The sequence below is a fragment of the Octopus bimaculoides genome, chromosome 7, assembly GCF_001194135.2.
Source record: "Octopus bimaculoides isolate UCB-OBI-ISO-001 chromosome 7, ASM119413v2, whole genome shotgun sequence".
Classification (NCBI taxonomy): domain Eukaryota; kingdom Metazoa; phylum Mollusca; class Cephalopoda; order Octopoda; family Octopodidae; genus Octopus; species Octopus bimaculoides.
Window position 1 is genome coordinate 11,376,641 of NC_068987.1, and position 20,000 is coordinate 11,396,640.

A 20,000-nucleotide genomic window follows, 5' to 3' on the forward strand; every position below is an offset into this window, starting at 1 on the left:
TTTGTGTGTCTTGTGTTTGTCCCCCCAACATCGCTTGACAACCAATGCTGATGTGTTTACGTCCCCGTAACCTAGCAGTTCAGCAAAAGAGACCGATAGAATAAGTACTAGGCTTACAAAGAATAAGTCCTGGGGTCGATTTGCTCAACTAAAGGTGGTGCTCCAGCATGGCCGCAGTCAAATGACTGAAACAAGTAAAAAAGTAAAAGTAAGTATATCGGGTATTTGTGAGTCTACATACGCACAGTCTGACGAAAGCTTCGAAGTTACTGTCGCTTTTCTCTTGTAAAAGTGTTATAAATATGAACTCTGCAAAAAAGGGATGGAGTGATTCTTCAGTTTAATGCTAAATTGTTTTTATAACCTGCCGTGTGTGTATATACACACACGCCTACATCACTGCTGTGTATGTTTGTTAAACTAATCCTTTCGTGCCATAATAGTTTGGAGACATCTCTGCTTTGATTTAACATTCATCTGCTATCTATTCACTAGTTGGTACAGATGATTTGAGGCTGTCTCATCATAGTATCTGTCGTAAAATGAGAAAGCTGCACTGCGTTATGTTTAATAGCTTGGTCAATACTTTGTCCAATCTGATTATTTCACATGTGTGTGTGTGTGTGTGTGTGTCCGTGTTTTACTGTGTTTACTTTCTATGTAGGGCAGTGGTTGAAGATAGAAATGGAATTATGATTCTGTGAGCTTCTTAATAACAAGCAGGTATACATAAATGTGTGTATGTGTATTCGTGAACATATATACACTACATGGTGGAGGCGCAATAGCCCAGTGGTTAGGGCAGCGGACTCACGGTCATAGGATCGCGATTTCGATTCTTAGACCGGGCGTTGTGAGTGTTTATTGAGCGAAAACACCTAAAGCTCCACGAGGCTCTGGCATGGGATGGTGGCGAACCCTGCTGTACTCGTTCATTTCACCAAAACTTTCTCTCACTCTTACTTCCTGTTTCTGATGTACCTGTAATTCAAAGAGTCAGCCTTGTCACACTGTGTCACACTGAATATCCCCGAGAACTACATTAAGGATACACGTGTCTGTGGAGTGCTCAGCCACTTGCACGTTAATTTCACGAGCAGGCTGTTCCGTTGATCGGATCAACTGGAACCCTCGACGTCGTAAGCGACGGATTGCCAACAACAAATACACTACATGAGTGAGAGAATTGCCGTGAACCGTAACAAGCAGTCCAATGCATGCCAACATGGTAAACAGGTATAAAATAACAATCATAGCAACACACACACACACACACACACACACACACACACACACACACACACACACATACACACACACACACATGCAAGAATGTTCACCTAAAGTTTCCAAACAGTAGCATCTGTTTATCATTCTTGAAGATGTTCAGCTATTTCCACGTGGTTACAACTCTATCGATAACTGCCTTCTCTAACGTCATCTGGTTACCATGGCTCTGATGGTGGAGTTGGAATCGGTTATTAGGTCAATTGGACTTCAAGTGGGTAAAAATGTACCAATTCTGATTTCAGCTAAATGGTAAAATTTTTCTGCATTTGATAACATAAAAATGCACAAACGAATTAGATGCATGCAAATTTCTACAGTGCATATCCAGGGAAAACGCTTGTAATAAAGGCATAACTTCACATATAGGACTCGGTGTGGTTTTTTTTTTTTTTTTTTAAGGCATTTTTTAGTGGGGAAGTGGGGCTAATATCTTAGACTTTATATGCCATTAAATACAGTAATATCGGATTGGATTGCCTCAGCATAATTTCTCTACCAACCACGGTCTGATGTGGAGTCTGTGAATCTGAGCTTCAGATTATACTGGTTTGACGAGCTTACTCTGTCACACTGGCTCGACATGGCTTGGCAGAAGGGGTACAATTTTTTTATACTCATACCCAAGAGTACTTAAGTCGATTACAATCAACGCCAGTGTTCAACCAGTGCTTATTTTATCGGCCCCGAAAGGATGACAGGCAGTCGACCTTGGTGGAATTTGAACTCGGAATGCAAGGACAGAGAAAATCCTGCTGAGCATTTCACCCGGTCTGCTAACGATTCTGCCAGCTTGTTGCGGTAATACAATGCATTAGAATTTCCAATTTCACAGATACTAATTTCAAAATAATCAAATCAGATTTAAGTGCTTCTAAGCAAAGCCTGCTAGAAGCAATTGTTTCTAAGAACTAGATGTTAAGTAAAATGCAATGTTTTTGGGTGCAGTTTTAAATAAATTTTGTAGGGATAATTTTTATTTCACAGAACCTTTTGTATTAAATTCACTTAAATTTTGTATTTTTCATTTTGAAAAAGAAGGGCTTTGTATCTTAATTGAGTTTATTTCTTTTAAACTGGGCATGTGTTATGTTGCTTTAGGTGTTTCAGTCTTTTAGTTTTAATTTTTGCTGTATTTTTCAACTGGTAAATTTTCAACTGGAGATTCCCGATTTTCTTTCTGGAATTTTTTAATAGTTTATTTCTTTTGCATCCATTTTACTCTATAGAACTTAGAACATTTCATTTTTATCCTTGGATTGCATGATCTTGATGTGAGCCCATATCATCATCATCATATGTCCATTGTCCATGCTGCTGGCATGGGTTGGATGGTTTGACCTGTCTAATTTGGTATGGTTTCTACAGCTGCATGCCCCTTCCTAACGCCAACCATGAAACATTTTGTTATCTCTTAGGAAGGTCATTATGTCAGTAAACACACACACTGATTTTATTTCACTTCTTTTATTGTTAGTCAATTGGTTATCATTTAACCAATTAAAAGAAACCTGGAATAGAGGGGTTATATCATTGATGAGGTTGCAAAGTATGATGAAAGGATTTCTGTAAATATTGCTGATTGATTGATTGAATGATTAATCAAAGTCAGTTAGATAATTGGTTAAATGTTAACAAACTGGCTAATAATAATAATAAGAGAAGTGAAATAGAAACAATGCATGAGTCTATTATTGGCACAATGACCTTCCCAAGGTACAACAAAATAACTCTGTAGACTACCAATAAACACACCCTCATCTTCTAATCTGTTTTCACAGCTATTCTGTTTTCGGGGTTTATTTTATTAATCACATATATAATGGACTCTCCTGTTGAAGAAAACATGAGTGTCCAGCTTTTGCTGAATGACCGGCACAAACGATTTGTTTATAGTGACCAAATATATGTGCTGTGCATTAAGGTCACTCTCCCCATCGAATTGGCATTGTGTCCAAACATCAGATGTTGAAATGACTACAGAGCAACGTAAAATGAAGTGCTTTGCTCAAGAACATAATGTACCACCTGCAGGAATTGAACCTAAGATCTATTAATCATAAGTGCAGCACCCTAGCTACCAGGCCACATGCTTATTGGTTAAGGTGTTACATTCACTCATGATATATATATATATATGTTTTATAAACAAACTTAGAAGCACCGAATGAGTTGGTATATTATAGAAAATATAGAAAACTTAAATGCATAAATAACTGTGAACACAGCTTAAAAGATATGATAAATACTTTTATAAGAAGGAAAAGAATTGGCCAGTGAGCTGCTACAGAGAATTGAACCCCGAGTTGTCTGCTCAGCATCACATTGGTTGATAAATGTTTTTTTTTACTTGTGGATCAACAAAGCTACTGTTGGTTTTATGTGGCAGCCTTGATAATTGCTTAGAATTTTCAGCGTTTGCAGTTTCCTGTATCTGAGCAATGACTTTTGCTGTCTGACAACCGGCAGCACCAGACACACACACACGCACTCCCAGATGTATATATTTCTATCTTAGATTTTAATTGCAAATCTATACAAAAATAATTATCGCAGCCTGGTTTGATAAAGACCACTGATTACTTATGGTGGTTTGAGAAAGACCCCAGGTTTCATATATATATATATATTTATACACACATGTATATGCACAGATACACACACATATAAACATGCACACTATGTCTCATGGCAGTGTTTATTTCTCTGAAATTATTGGCTAAATGCAGTCTGTAGAGAATGTCCATCATTGGAATTTGCAATATTTATATGTAATTCCTATAGATCGTAGGTTTTAGCACTTAAAACAGTGCATTACTGAGCTTGCCACAAGGTTTGTGAGACTCTTTGTTTGGAATGATCTACCTGACTATAGCAAATGTATCAAGGTAATTGAATTAAACATTCAAGAGATTTAATTATAATTAACCTTTCAAAAGATTATGACTTACAAGTACCATTGTGTTTACCAACTTTCAGAACTTCAGACAATATAAAAGTGCAGTAGTGATCTCATTCTTTCTGATATTTCTCCAAGACTGAGGATTTCAATTCACATGTTTTATTTCAGTTTAACATATCAAATTAATATAATTGAGACATTTTCAACAAGTAAAACATGAAGTGTAGAATATAAACTTGATATTGAAATTCAATTAGAAAAAGAATTTTTCTGTTTGTTTCCCCCCCCCCCCCTCCAATTTGAATTTTCGCTTTGTATTAAATTCTGTTTGAAGTTTAAATTTAAAAAATCAAGAAGAATCTGAGTTTGAAAATAATATTTAAATTCTGAAATAAAATCTTTTTAAAAATTCCCAATTGTACTCTAACCCTTCAATAGACGAATAGTTACTAGACTGTTGACTCCAATAGACATAAACAAAAGGATGTGGAGAAACTGGCAGTGGCTCCATGTCAGCATTTAATGGGAATAAACAGTTCAAAAATGGAGTAAATTGGTTTGCTGTGAGGAAGAGCAGGCGAAAAGCTAATGTTTGAAGCAGTAACACCCTCCTTAAGGCTGTGTTTTTAAATAAACTCTACCACTTTTATCACAATCTTAATAAAGGCATGTTGTTGTATTTGCTTCAATCAACCAAACTGGAGAAATCAATATTTTTACTATTTTACAGTTAGGCAGGGCATTCAATTGTAAACTCTTCTGCTCCAGCAGTTCTTGTTTAATACTTTAGATTCGTAAAACCATTCAGTCAATACAAGAATGGAAATGGGGGAAAGGTATAATAAGGGAATCGAGAAGAAATGGACTGTGATCAAGACACTCAGCTCTCTCGATTATAGTTCACCTAAACTGTAAGTAGGTAAAGTGGAATAATTCACTGCTTCAGTTAGTTGTAACGGCACTCGTTGTCATCATTATCATTTTTTGATGTCCACTTTTCCTTGCTTGCATGTGTTGGACAGAGTTTATTGGTAAGAGGCAGATTTTCTGTGACTGGGTGCTTTTCCTGTCACCAATCCTCACCTGTTTTGAAATGAAGTAATATTTCCCTGTGGCCAGACATGTTTTCATAGAATATTGGATTTGAATGACACTGCTTATATGACAGCGACGCTCGTTTATAACTATCATGTGATGTCAAGATAAGGGAACAAACACACACACACACACACACACACTATGGGCTTCTTTCAATTTCCGTCTACCAAATCCACTTGACCAGTCTTGAAACTATGGTAGAAGACACTTGCCCAAGACACCATCCAGTGGGACTGAACCCAGAACCATGTGGTTGGGAAGCAAACTTCCTAATTGCACAACCACATCTGTGCCTCTAAATTAAATTGTGCAACTTGTGAGGGTTTAGTTGTGAGTTCTACCCTTCTTTTGAGTCTACAAAAACATGATAAAGCTACCCCATTGCATCTCACCCTTGAATATCTACACAAGTGATTCTCAACCCCCCTTTTTTTCCCCCCTGTGACCCTTTGATTCCTGTTTTATTTGAATGGACTCTCCTAGTTATTCTATATTGATACCCTCAGTACCTTTAGCATTCTGATTATTGTCAGGTGTAATGCTTGTTTATTCCCATTGTTTTCAATTGTTTTCATTCTTTCCAATGCATTATCTTGTAGCTCTGAGATTTCAATGATGTGATTGTTTATTAGAATTGCATTGTTTGGTAGTTGTAAGAAGCCAAATCTAGCTGGTTTGAAGGCAAAAAAAAAAAAAGACAGATAGAATATTTGAGCCAGTTATGGCTGGTTTAAATGCTAAAAGCTTTAAAAAAAAGAACATATTTATAATTAAATATTAGGAATTGTATAAAAAAGAATTTTAATATTTTGTGTATTGTAGAAGTATAACTGAATGACAAAAATCTACATATATCAGACCTACATATATGGACCTCATTTGAGAACCCCTGATCTATATGAAAGCTAGTTCTTGAGAGAGGTTTTTTAGCTCTTCTTCTTTAGCATTACAATACCAATACAGTTGCATGATTTATCAACTTTCAATATAATTCATTAAAGAATTGATTAATCAACACCATGATTCTCCTCAACGACCAATCACATCCATCCCTGACAATTTCTTTGGAACTATTCACGTCTTATTTTAATCGACCGTTTTACTTCTTTGCAGTTGTGTTTCCGTTTTCAATCTATTTCTCATCTTCAGTAACTTCTTACTGAATTCCGTTTTACTTTATTTTGTAGGACTGCCAACCCTCCTATTTCGGAAAACCTCGGGATGATTTAAAGATCCCTGGTCAAGATGGTTTTCCATAAAATGAAGGTAACTTTTACTATTTGAAAATTATTACTAACTAAACTTTATCTTCTTATATATAACACATACACACATGCATATGTATATATGTGTATAGTTGAATATACGCATATATGTATTTGTATATACACATATGTATTTGTATATACATATATATATATATGTATACGTTTTTATATATATATGTATATATGTATGTATGGATATATATATGTATATCAATGATGGTGTGTATATGTGTGTGTGCATATATCTATATATACACACACACACACACACACACACACACACACACACACACACATACACATGCATAGACACATAAATGTTAATAAGAGAAGGGAGTCGATAAATGGGGTTTATCCGAATTCTGACTACCTTTTCTACTTAACACATAGATTGTAGTGGTCACAGGTTTTATATGTATATACACACACACACACACACACTTTTTCTTGTGATTTTCCTCTCATAAATTACTTGGCCCTCTTTAGCGAAGGAAGTTTGATATTTCATGGTGCAAGCATTCAAATGTGACACTTGAAACGGATTGTATTCATCTCTAACTTCAATATACTTTAATTCATAGACAATCCAGCAGTTATTAATATCTAACCTAGTTGAGACAACAGTTGAAGACTAACACTGAACCAATGGATCGATCTATGGATCACGTCCTATTAAGAGAACAGCATTATATCTGAAAAATACTTAACTCTAGATGCAGCACTAGTGTGCATTCTGTATGACAAGGGTTTTAGTGGCCTTCATGAATGTGCCCAAATCTGATTGTAGATATAGATATTAGCCCAGAGATGCACTCTCTGAAGACAATATCCATCACCCATTGATGGATGCATTTCAGATAAAGTCTACATTTTCTTTTTCTTTGTGTGTGATATAAAGAAAGATCTTTTGATTTCATGGTGATATTTATTTAGGTAATAGAACAACTAGGGCTAGCTTTTCCTGCTCCCTAATTCAATGATTTCAATAATTGTAATAAATATTTTAAAATTAGGCCTAAGCGTGGCTACGTTGTAGGAAGTTTGCTTCCAAACCACATGGTTCCAAGTTCAGTCCCTCAGTCCCACTGTTTTGCACCTAGGGCAAGTAAGTGTCTTTTACTGTAGCACAGGGCTGACTAATGCTTTGTGAATGGTTTTGGTGGACAGAAACTGAAAGAAGCCCATTGTATATATATATATGTGTGTGTGTGTGTGTGTGTGTGTATATATATATATATATATATATATATATATATATACTCACATGTGAAGGCGCATGGCTCAGTGGTTAGAACGTCGAGCTTACGATTGTGAGGTTGTGAGTTCAAATCCAGACTGGGCTACGTGTTGTGTTCTTGAACAAGACCCTCTATTTCATGTTGGTCCAATTCACTCAGCTGTAGAAATGAGTTGCGACGCCACAGGTGCCAAGCTGTATCAGCCCTTGCCTTTCCCTTGTGGCATGGAGAGAGGAGGCTGGTATGCATGGGCGACTGCTGGCCTTCTACAAACAACCTTGCCCGGACTTGTGCCCAGAAGGGTAACTTTCTAGGTGCAATCCCATGGTCAGTCATGACCGAAGGGAATCTCAGCATCAACTCCCATACATATATAGGGTGGGCCAAAAGTCGGGCACCAAAACATTTGACATTTTATTACATTATTATTATTATTAGTATTATTATTATTATTCGTTTTATTCATCACATATGAGTACATGTGTATTCACCATCATTTTATTTATTTTATTCAATTTTAAAAAAATTAAAGCAGGTCTTTGACAATTCTAGAGTGTATTGAACTTATTTTGTGCGTGACTTTTGGCCCACCCTGAGTGTGTGTTGCTGTTGCCTGGACTTGACATCGTGTGATAGTTGTAGATAAATGAAGAAGTGTTGTCCTTCATATCCAATCTTCTGTGAAAAAACATGTCTGGTCATGGGGAAATATTACCTTGCTTGGAAACAAACAGGTGAGGGCTGGCGATACAAAGCGCTTCTAGCTACAGGAAATCCACCTCAACAGATATCCATCTGACCCATGCAAACATGGAGAAGTGGATGTTGAAAAATCGATGCTGAATTTAAAATTATAAAACACAGGCTTGTAAAACTTAGCAGAGGCAGCTTTTAATTATCCGCCCACTTTTGCATCATCGTATCGCTTCTACGCTAGTAATTGCGATTTTGTGTGATTTAATCATAACTGTATGGCGAGTGTTTCTTTTAAAGTACAGAACCAAAACAAAGAAGAGAAAAATGAAGTTGATGCTTGCAACTGTGTTGGATTTCAAAACCATTTCTCAAATCTCTTTGTTTGCTGTGTAACTTTACTACAAAGACTAAACTTGTGTTAATTTGATTAACTTTTCAGATGTTATATAATAAGAAGTTATTGATGTCATCAATAACTACTCGGAGCATGTTATCTGTAGTTTTGTCTGCAAGAATGTATAGTAATAATAATAATAATAATAATAATGATAATGATAATAATGATGATGATTATGATGATTCTTCAGAGAAATTCTGCGTTCATTTCAACATTATCAATTTGCCTGCTCGAAGAGGTAGGGGTGTTGCATCTTATAATAATGATGATGATGGTGATGATGATATTGATGATAAGGATATTGATAATAATGATGATGATAATAATAATAATAAGGATAATAATAATGATAATAACTTTTAAACTGCTGAGCAAAATAATGTGTCGGATGAGAGTTTTGGTGTGATTCAAAGTGAGGCACAAGATATATGCACAAACACATGCATGCACACACACCCATGCACAAACACACACACACTCATGCACATGCGTGTGTTTGTTTTTTTCTCTCCCCCTCCTGTTGGAAATTCCCATTGTGGCCGTTTGTAAAGAGTGCCATTGTAATGTTAGGTAGTTATCGACGATAAGTATATTAAGCTTGTGATTGGTAATTAAATGAGTGTCTAATAAATTGGTTGAATGCGACTCGACTATAGTGTCCGTTTATGCTTCTGAATGGAGAAAAGCTTCATTGCATTCCTGTCTTTTTAAAAAGTGGCAGAGGAGAGAGAGAGAGAGAGAGAAAGAGAGAGGAAGATACACACATAAGAAGGCTTGCTTAACAGTTGTTGCTTCAGCAATTGGCATTTTTCTACCTCTGGTGGCTTGTCTTGAAATGTGAAATGACTCATTCCTTATCTTCTGCAAATTTCAGTTTGAACTTAGCTTCTCCATTCAAAGACAATCTCATCTAATATCTTCTCTGAACCATACATTTATTTCATTTTATTATATATTTTATTTTCGCTTTTTATTTATCTAATTTTATTCTCTTTCTGATTCATCCATTAGGCTAGATGCAATTTTATCCAAGTTTCTGACAATCGTTATGTTTTCTCACAAATAGTATATTTTTCTATATTGCCACACATATCTCAAAAACAGGGTGTTTGCTCTAGATGTTATCACTTATTATTATCATTATTTCTTGTTCGAATTCCGCCAAGGTCAGCTTAGCCTTTCTACGTTTCAGGATCAATAAAATAAGTTCCAGTTCAACACCAGGGTCAACATAATCGATTTAGCCCCTCCTTAAAATTGCTGGCCTTGTGCTTATAATCTGTAACTATTATTGTTTCTTGGGTCTAGACGTGGCTTTGTGGTTAAATAGCTTGCTTCTTAACTATTTGGCTCTGGGTTCAGTTCTGTATGGCACCTCGAGCATCTTGGGAGTAGATTTGATAAACAGAAAGTGGAAGTTGCCCTTCATGTATATAAGTGTGTACGGGTTGGTGTGCCCTTGTCTTAGCATCTCGTGATTGTTGTAAAGGAGTGTCACTGTCATACAAGCAGTGTCCTTCATTTCTGTGAAAACATGTCTAGCAATGGAGAAATATTACCTTAGCTGCAAATAGGCGTGCTTTGGCAACAGGAAGGACATCTAGCCATAGAAAATCTGCCCCTACTAATTCTGCCCAACCCATGCAAGCATGGAAAAGCGGCTATTAAAACGATGATGGTGTGTGCGAATTATTAGACTTGCTAATCAGAATATCCCAATACTGACCCTTAGTGGTGTTTGTTCTGGTCTTGTTACTGACATTGTATTGTGCTTTTATATACAGGGTTGGCCAAAAGTCACCTGGCAGTAAATCAAAACCCATTTAATTCCCAAGATTTATTCATGTTTAGCAACTGAATGAATTTAATAAAAACGTCTAAATATGAAACATCGTGAAAATTGTTCAAACTGAAGTCCTCTTTGAGCAACACATTTTTCCATTCGAGTCAATACAGAATTACAGATAGTATTTATGGAATTTTGATTTACTGTCTGGTGACTTTTGGCCAACCCTGTATATACTTTCAAATTTTGACACAAGGCCAGCAATTCTGGGATAGGGGTGTGAGTCAATTACATCAACCTCAGTCTTCAACTGGTACCTATTTTATCAGAACGTAAAGATGGATGAAATGCCGCTAAGCATTTTGGTCCGTTGTGCTAACGGTTCTACCAGCTTGCCACCTTCATGCCTTTATACATATTGTCATCATCATAATGCCTTATACTGTGTTATGTGCCAAGTATTTTGGCACCGTACTCACTGACTGTCTGATGTTTCTCTGTGCATTCCTTTCTATCATAAGTTTGTTCATCTTTGTTCTGATCAACAATCGAGGATCTTTTGTCAACAGTCATCATGACTGGCGGTTAATGATAGAACTAACTGATTGATATGCTCTGTATCATTGTCTTATAAATATGTCTTCTGATACTTATCTCGGTTCCCGGCACTCAACATTCTTCACCATGATTCTGTCTGAGAGGTTGAAAGATCTGGTACCACTTCCTCAAGCCAAACACCCAAATTACTGGAAGGAAGGAAGGAAACTGTCTTATTGTTCCATTCTCCATTGTATTTCAATTGTCTTTCATTGTTTAGTGTTTCAAGACATCTTGTTTCTGTCTCACTTTTGGATTGACAATTGAATTCTTCATTTCCTGGCTGAAACATTGGTATGAAGGACACTATCTTGTTATTAAGACTCCCCATCATCTTTGTTTTAGCATCTGCTTTTTTATGCTGGCATGGGTTGGACAGAATTAGTTGAGACGGATTTTTTTCCATGGCTGATACTCTTCCTGTTGCCAACCCTTATAAGGGGGATATTTCCCCAACCCCAGACAAGTTTCCATGGAAGATTAGAAATGAAAGGCACCACTAAACATGGCGGTGGCACTCATTCACTTACAGTTGTCATGTGATGTTGAGAGGCAAGGAGACAACGATCCACAAAACCTGCCCTGTTTTTGAGACATGTGTGGCAAAATATAGTGTTATACTGTTTGTGAGAAAACATGATTGTCAGAAACTTGGATAAAATTGCATCTAGCCTAATGGATGAATCAGAAAGAGAATAAAATTAAATAAAAACGAAAATAAAATATAATTGCTGGCTTTGTGCTATAATTTGTAACTATTATTGTTTGAGTCTAGATGTGGCTTTGTGGTTAAATAGCTTGTTTCTTAACTATTTGGCTAATCTTCCATGGAAACATATTGGGGGTTGGGGAAATATCCCTTTACTTGGTAACAGGAAGAGTATCGGCCATAGAAAATCTGCCTCAACTAATTCCGTCCAACCCATGCAAGCATCAAAAATTAGATGCTAAAACAAAGATGATTCTTGAGTCTTAATAATAACATAGTGTTCTTCATACATATGTGACAGGCTTCTTTCTGTTTTTGTCTACCAAATCCACTCACAAGGTTTTGGTTAGCCCAAGGCAGTAGTAGAAGACACTTGGTCCAAACTGCCACATAATGGGACTGAACTTAAAGCCATATGATTGAGAAACAAACTTCATACCACACAGCCATACCAGTTCTAAAATTCATACAAATATCCCATAATTTGTCAAAGCAACGAAAAGGATCAGGAATACAGAGGAGTCTTAAAAGTACATAATCAACATGATGGATAGTCTCGGGGTAAAGTGGTCAAATGATTTGACCCTTAAAACTTGGCTGAAGGCATTGTTTGGTGTTTTTGTTTAAAATATTTAATTCTTCATCACTTCAGTTCTATCTAGCCGAAGGAAAGGTATCAGGTTTTCTGTGAGGAAACATTTATTTTCTGTCTAAGACCAGATTCAACTTTCATTGTCTACTTGATTCACAGTAACTGCAAAATTAGATTTCATGGTTATTCCAGTAATGACGTTAACCCTTTTGATACCAACCCATCCAAAACTCACCTTGTTCTATGTCACAAACTTCATGTTTATAAGTGTTCCAAATCAAAACCTCCCAACAAAAATTTCATGTTAATTTATGTTTCAAATACCGTATTGACAACAATGAAGTTATTTTATTAAGTTCTTGATGATTTTTAAAATTAATTAAAACAAAACTAGTGTTGTTCAACACAAACATGGTAAAATAAAACCAGTTGCAAATATCAATAAAAAAGAAATTTTTTTTTTTTTTTTTATGCCTCTGCATAAATTTGAATATAATCTCAACAAAAAAAAAATTATTTTAAACACGACATTCCTCAACAAAAAATAGATTGGTATATAAATTTCTTTCCATAATTAAGGAAATTTTGAGTAGATATGAGCTGATTTCCACAGTGAAAGAGTTAACGAGCATTAATCGCATGGAACCTTTCGTGAAATTATGAGTGAAATTCTCCTATACATTGTAGCTAGAGTTTCTTTTATATTCACCTACCTCCATCTATAACCACATTTTGTCAATCATATCAAGTCATTTAGTTGATTGATACCTATATGATTTCCAACATAATCCTCATTTTTTTTCTTCTTTTACACCTGTTTTCTAAAAAATATGTATTTATTATTTTTTTTTCAATTCTCTTTCGTTTATCAATACTGTCTAGGTCGGTTAACTTAACAAAACGTTACACAATCTAACCTTTGTGTGTAGAAATGTCAGAGCCTTTGCATGTCATTACAGACTTTTGTTCAATGTTCTGTAGATCATTGCCTTCAATTCTGACACTGGGGAGATCATTATTATTATTATTATTATTATTATTATTATTGTTGTTGTTATTATTATCTAGTTGCACTCGTCTTGTTTCTAAGATTTTAGTTTTTACGTGTAGATTTCCAAAGAAGAAATAAAGAGATATAAAGGTCTATTTTTGTGTGAGTGTAGGCACATTTGTTTGTTTATAGATATGAAATAAGCAAAAAGAAGGAAGAGAAAAACACACACACACACACACACACACACACACACACACACACAGAAAGAGCCATGCAATTAGACGTTAGGTGTAACAAGCAAGTTAGTTGCAGAGAAAGTTTCATGAAATATTTTTCTGATGGAAACATGATATATCTACAGTGAGTGTTCAGAAAAACTCTGTAATATGAAGACAATAATTGTCACTAGAGACGTGTGCAACAGTGCAGAGTATTTTTTGCTGCTAGAGAAGGCGGAGAAAAATGCACAAATATGTTGGTTGGTATGTGACAGTGTTAAAGGTGTACCGATGTGATAAGGAGAGGGGTGAGCTTGGCTCTAATTGTTATTGAGGAGAGCTAGTGTTGTCGATGCGGTGCAATGATGGCAGAAATGTTAAGTCTGTGGATTGAGAAGAAGCATGGGCTGTTGACTCTTTTTACGCAATCAAGCTATGCTACTTTGTGTGTGATTTGATGAGAAGGCAGTAAATCACACACAAAGATTGAAAGAGGGGGATGCTGTAAAGACGAGGTAACTGACTACAAAGACTAACAATAGCTTTGATTTTAAACAGTCGTAGTAGATATGATGTACAGGACCAAACGACAGAAGTTTGTTCTGTAGTAGTCTGTTAACCCATTACCCTTTAAATTGGCCATATCCAGCCCTGATATTCTTCAAACTGATCAGATCCAGCTTCTCACACCTGCATTACAATGTCATTGTTAAAATAAAGAACCGCCTCATTGAAATCTCAAAGCTATGAGACAATGCATGAGTAATTCAAAATAATGTGAATATAAGCATTATATTTGGCAGAGTAGTTTGAATTCTAAAGGGTTGAGCATCTCAGTAGAGCAATAGTTCTGATGTTTTGATGCTGTAACTCTTCAAAATGAGGTGTTCATCATTTAACCCTTTTGTATTCAGCTCACTCTGTCAAATATTATGTTTATTGACTCACGTTGTTATGAATTAATTGTACATAATTCCATAGCTTGGAGATTTCAGTTATGTGATTGTTAAATTGTAGGATGACATTGTATGTTTGGTACAATAAGCTGGATATCTCCAGTTTGAACATAAAACAGGGAGAATATTTGAGCTCAATAGAGCCTTTTTAAATGTTAAAGGGACAAAACGGCTTTCTGTTCTCTTTTGTCTTTATTCAAGCAACATTTTGTACTGTGGTATTTTTTTCATTTGCTCCATTTTTCTTTTTGCATAAATTGTTGCCCCTTTAAAACTTAACCCACAACGACCTTGATTTTTAATCATTTAATAGATGCAAGTTGGGATGTGTGGTTAAGAAGTTTGCTTCTTAACCACATGATTACAGGTTCAGTCCCACTGTATGGCATCTTGGGCAAGTGTCTTCTGTAGCCCCAGTCCAGCTAAATTCTTTTGAATGGATTGGGTTGACAAAAAATAAAAAACAAACTGAAAGAAACCTGTTGTGTATATGTGTGTGTGTGCGTGTGTTATTATTATTATTATTATTATTATTATTACCTCCGCCTTCACTAAGGCGGAGGTATTGTTTTCAGTTGTGGTTGTTTGTTTGTTTGTCCATGGACAAGATATCTCAAGAATTGCTGGATAGATTTGGATGAAACTTTCAGAGATGTTTGGCCTCGTGACTAGCACAAAGTAATTAAATTTTGGATTGATCCGGTACCGGACAAGGATTCTGGATAATTTTTGTCTTTTTTTACTTAATTTTTGAGAATAGTCGGGTTCATTTTTAGTATTTGTGAGAGCAGTTGAGCTTATTTCAGATATTCTCAGTTTAAAAATCATCTCCGGCAAATCGTCAAGAAGACGTTGGTGTTACCTTGGCGGAAGTTTGTGCTCTCTGAGTGTTCTTGTTATTATTAATATTTAGATGGCAAACTGGCAAAATCATTAGCATGCCAGACAAAATGTTTAGCTGCATTTCATCCATCTTTTCAGGATCAATAAAAATAAGTACCAGTCGAGCACTGGGGTCAGTGTTATCAACCAGATCCTTTCCCAGAAATTTCAGGTCTTGTGCCTATAATAGAAAGGATTGTTATTACTATTATTTTCTATGTATTCTAATATAGAAATATTTTCTGTTATTACCTGTAGCTTCAGCTTGGTATTAACGTTTCCATTCTTCACTTGGATTAGGATTGGGATTTGTTTTTCCTGTTGTGCTTTTCAGTCAACAGTGTGAAATCACCTGATATATATGTATGATCTTTTTCAAAACCTTTGAATACTTAAATGACACATGTTTTCCTTACACAACAAAAAAACTACCTTATTTCTTGTTGTTCAGGCCCTAAAATAAAACATGGTTATTTCGAATAGCCATTTTTTACACAATTCTTGTAGACTTAACATCTTTCGTTGTTACAACCCTAGGGCATAACACTTTATGCATACATACATACATACATAGTGCTTCCACACACATACATACACAGAGACATATATGAAGGATATCACATAAATGTGGATTAATATAATAGAACACATGAATTCATTTTATATATCTGTATATTCATTTACATAGAACATATAGATGTATATTATACACCCTTGCAAACATGAAAAGTGGGTGTTAAATGCTACTGAGATATATATCTGTGTGTGTGTGTGTGTGTGTGTGTGTGTACATATATGCACTCACACATATGAATTAATGTAGTTATACACAATGTTTTTTTTTCTACTATTTATCTCACTCATTTCTATAATAAATTTACTATGAAGCTAATATTTCGACCAAAAACGGTCTATTCATATCACTTTAAAACAACTGGCCTTCAGATATTCTTTGGGCTTCACCAAGTTGCTCACATGGCCATTTTAGTGTTCTTCATTTGGCAAATTTTTTTACAAGATATTTGCTTGCAAATACAATGTTAGTAGCATACAACCTTCTTTTCCAGCAGAGAGGAAAAAATCTCATCAAAATCTTCCATCTGCTTGTATGTTGAATAGCAGTAGTAATTTTTTTTCCTTTCTCATTCGTCTTTCCCTCATGGCACTTCATTTGGTTAAATAAATACTTGTACGTATTTGAAATAGAGCAGCTTCTAAAAGTAGTATTTATGCAAGATAAATGAACTAATAAAGCTTATACAGAGTGGTTTTGTATCAATTTACTTCACTCTCTTTCTGTAATAAATTGTCTTTATAGTTGATATTTCGACATTAAAATACCCTAGTCATAGCACAGTGAAATTCATGGACTTTGGATGTTCTTTATCATTATTTATCTTATATAAACAGTATTTCTTGTAGATGTTCCAACCATTTTAACTAGATTAAACCACCCTTATAAACAAAGAGCCATGAAAATGAAAAGAATAGTTGGAGAGGGACAAACTCACTACTGCTATTCAACATTGAAACAATAAGGAGGTTTAAAGCAAGACTCTCTCTTTCTCTCTCTCTCCAACCAAAAGTAAAGTTGCTTGCTACTAACACCATCTTCTGATTTATAGAACTATAGATCCGCTACCTGGAAGCTCTTCTCCAAGATGCAAGCCTGGGCATGGCTCTTGGTGTATATGTCATATTTTTGTGTATGTGTGCAATTGTTTGTTTTCATGCATCTTCATATCAGTGCCATTCAAGCGACAGTGTATTTGTTTGCATGTTTCATGAACAATCTGTCCCATAACTCGGTGATTTTGTAAGCATCTAACAATATAACACTGGCTCCAATGTATGAGGTCCAATCCATGCCAGCATGGAACAAAGTGGATATAAACTCGATGATTACACACACGCGCAGAGACACACACTAATGTAACACATATAGGGAAATCGGATGGCCTTTACAGTGTAAAAAAAAAATCATGCTATAAGTATCAAATTAACTGAAACCTTCCATCTCCATGCACGACAAGCCAGCTGAACATTCTGCACATGGGCAGCAAGACAACGTCACAAATGCTAATCGTCTCAGCAGCTGCTAGCAATAAGTTGTTTTTGTTTTTTGTTTTTTTTACAAAGCAAGAGACTCCTATTCCCTACACATTGGGATGGTGCATGCACTACACATTCCAGAATGCAACCAAGAAAAACGCCATCTGCTTGAGAGGTTGGCCTCTCATTCGCCAGCTGTCACCTAAGACCACTATATCATCATTATTGTGCCTTGTTTTTTCGCTGTCCCCTTTACCACTACTAATGAATGAATCAGTGTTATGCTGTGTGTGAGTCAGGGGCTGGCTGCCTTGTAAAACTCAACACTTCTTTCAGTGAACAGAATTTCCTTAAATCTTTTCTTCTTTTTATTATTACTATATTTTTCTCTTAGCAGTTTTTTTCCCTCTCCTCTGAAATTTAAACTTAACTCCTGTGAATGGTTTTTAGCTGTAGAAATATTGAGGTGCATAGAGTATTTATTTATATTTAGGCCATTGTACTGTTATTAAATCCATGCTGTGGTGTGAAAGTATTATGAGCATAGAGTGGGAGTTCATTCATCTAAGTTCAGTGATATTTGTCATTTCTAGATGGAAATGACAAATATTACAGCCACCTAAATATAGGCATCAACCGACAGTAAGGATTTAATGATGTGCTTAATAAATTAATAATATTAATAAAGTTGTCTGTGTGTGTGTGAGTAGATTTGTACATATATATATATATATACATATGTATATCTTTCATCTGTTACAGTCAATAGACTGTGGCCATGCTGGGGCATTGCCTTGAAGGGTTTCAGTTGAACAAATTGACCTCCAGTCTTTTTTTTTTTTTTTTAATCTAACATTTAATCTGGCAGTCTCTTTTGCTGGATCACTAAGTTGTGGGGATGTAAACACACCAACACTGGTTGGGGGATAAACACAAAAACATGCATATATGTGTACACACACACACACACACACACACACACAGAGCAGACTTCTTTCAGTTCCGTCTACCAAATCCACTTGCAAGGCTTTGATTGGCCCAAGGCTTTAGTAGAAGACACTTGCTGAAGGTGCCACACATTGGGACTGAACCCAGATGTGGTCAGTGTCACTTATTTGGGGCTTACTACACTTCTAGGCAGGTTGGGTGACCACATCTTGCTCGTTCATTCTATTTTGACATAGTTTCTGTAAATGGGTGCTCTTCCTTACACTAAACAGGGTGTTGAGAATGCATCATATTGTATACCAAGCACTTCAGATGTTGTCATGTCTGCAACTGGTTAACACTAAAGGATTCTCTCCTTTCATTGATATACAAAATTACTGTCATCCTCTATAAACGTCATATACCTTGTACCAGTGCTGGCTTCTCTTTGCACACTGCATCTAGATTTCTCTGGCATCCAGTTTCTCCTTCTTGATTCATTTGCACTTTGTCACCATTCATGCACACTACTAAAATCACATATAGAATGTAACTCACTTGATTCACTTGTCTTGTTTTTGCAACTCTTCTGCATTCAAGGCTCTCTCTCTCTGTCTATCATGCAACATTTCACATCATTCATAAGCAGCATTATACCGTCTGCCCTTCACCCTGAAAGAGAAACTCTTTGTTACCAGTAAAGTTAATATATCCTTGAACATTTTTCTAGCTTGCTTACTTTGGCTACTATACTTAGAGAACAGAACTGCAGCCAGGTAGGTTACCAAAAGCTATCACATGATTCTAGAGGGCCTTCCAGTCATCTGGGATAATCTGTTCCCCCTGTTTGCTCTTCCAGTAGACTACCTTTTCTGTCAACCTGCTTTGATGCTGCTACAACTTCTGTGCATCCATAGTTTATATTGGAAACACCATATATAGTTTGTATCTTATTCCCTTTTTTTGCATATCAGTCTTGGCCATTCCCCCCAATGGTAACTGAATCCTGTCTTCTTTTTTTATTTACTTTAGTCTTTGCTAAGTTCACTTTGAAGCATCTCAATTTCACATTTTGCTTCCCTATCTGGAATTTCTTCTCTAAATCAACTACACTTTCAGCAATGAGAACGAGGTCGTCGACACAGAGATGTTCCGATGGAGAGAGCCAGTCTTAGATTCCTCTGTTATGGTTTGGAGAACTGTGATAAGCAGGAGAGGACTTAGAACTGAGCTCTGATAGACTCCTGTGTTATTTCTTTACTACCCACAAGGGGCTACACACAGAGGGGACAAACAAAGACAGACAAACGGATTAAGTCGATTATATCGACCCCAGTGCGTAACTGGTACTTATTTAATCGACCCTGAAAGGATGAAAGGCAAAGTCGACCTCGGCGGAAT

General features: G+C 36.0%; 1 protein-coding gene across 23 annotated transcripts in view; it reads left to right on the forward strand.

Moving 5' to 3' along the window:
* LOC106882391 (trithorax group protein osa) overlaps positions 1-20,000 on the forward strand; it is a 656,478-nt gene that overhangs the window by 521,961 nt on the left and 114,517 nt on the right. For 21 of the 23 annotated variants that reach the window (XM_052969220.1, XM_052969219.1, XM_052969227.1 and 18 more), the window contains one exon: positions 6,475-6,553. The exons of the other annotated variants lie outside the window; for them this stretch is intronic. Coding sequence is in view for 1 of the 21 variants with exons in the window: in XM_052969237.1 (XP_052825197.1) it covers positions 6,533-6,553 (21 nt within the window). In the remaining 20 variants the exon portion in view is untranslated. The remainder of the gene's footprint in view (positions 1-6,474; positions 6,554-20,000) is intronic. 23 annotated transcript variants of the gene reach the window in all.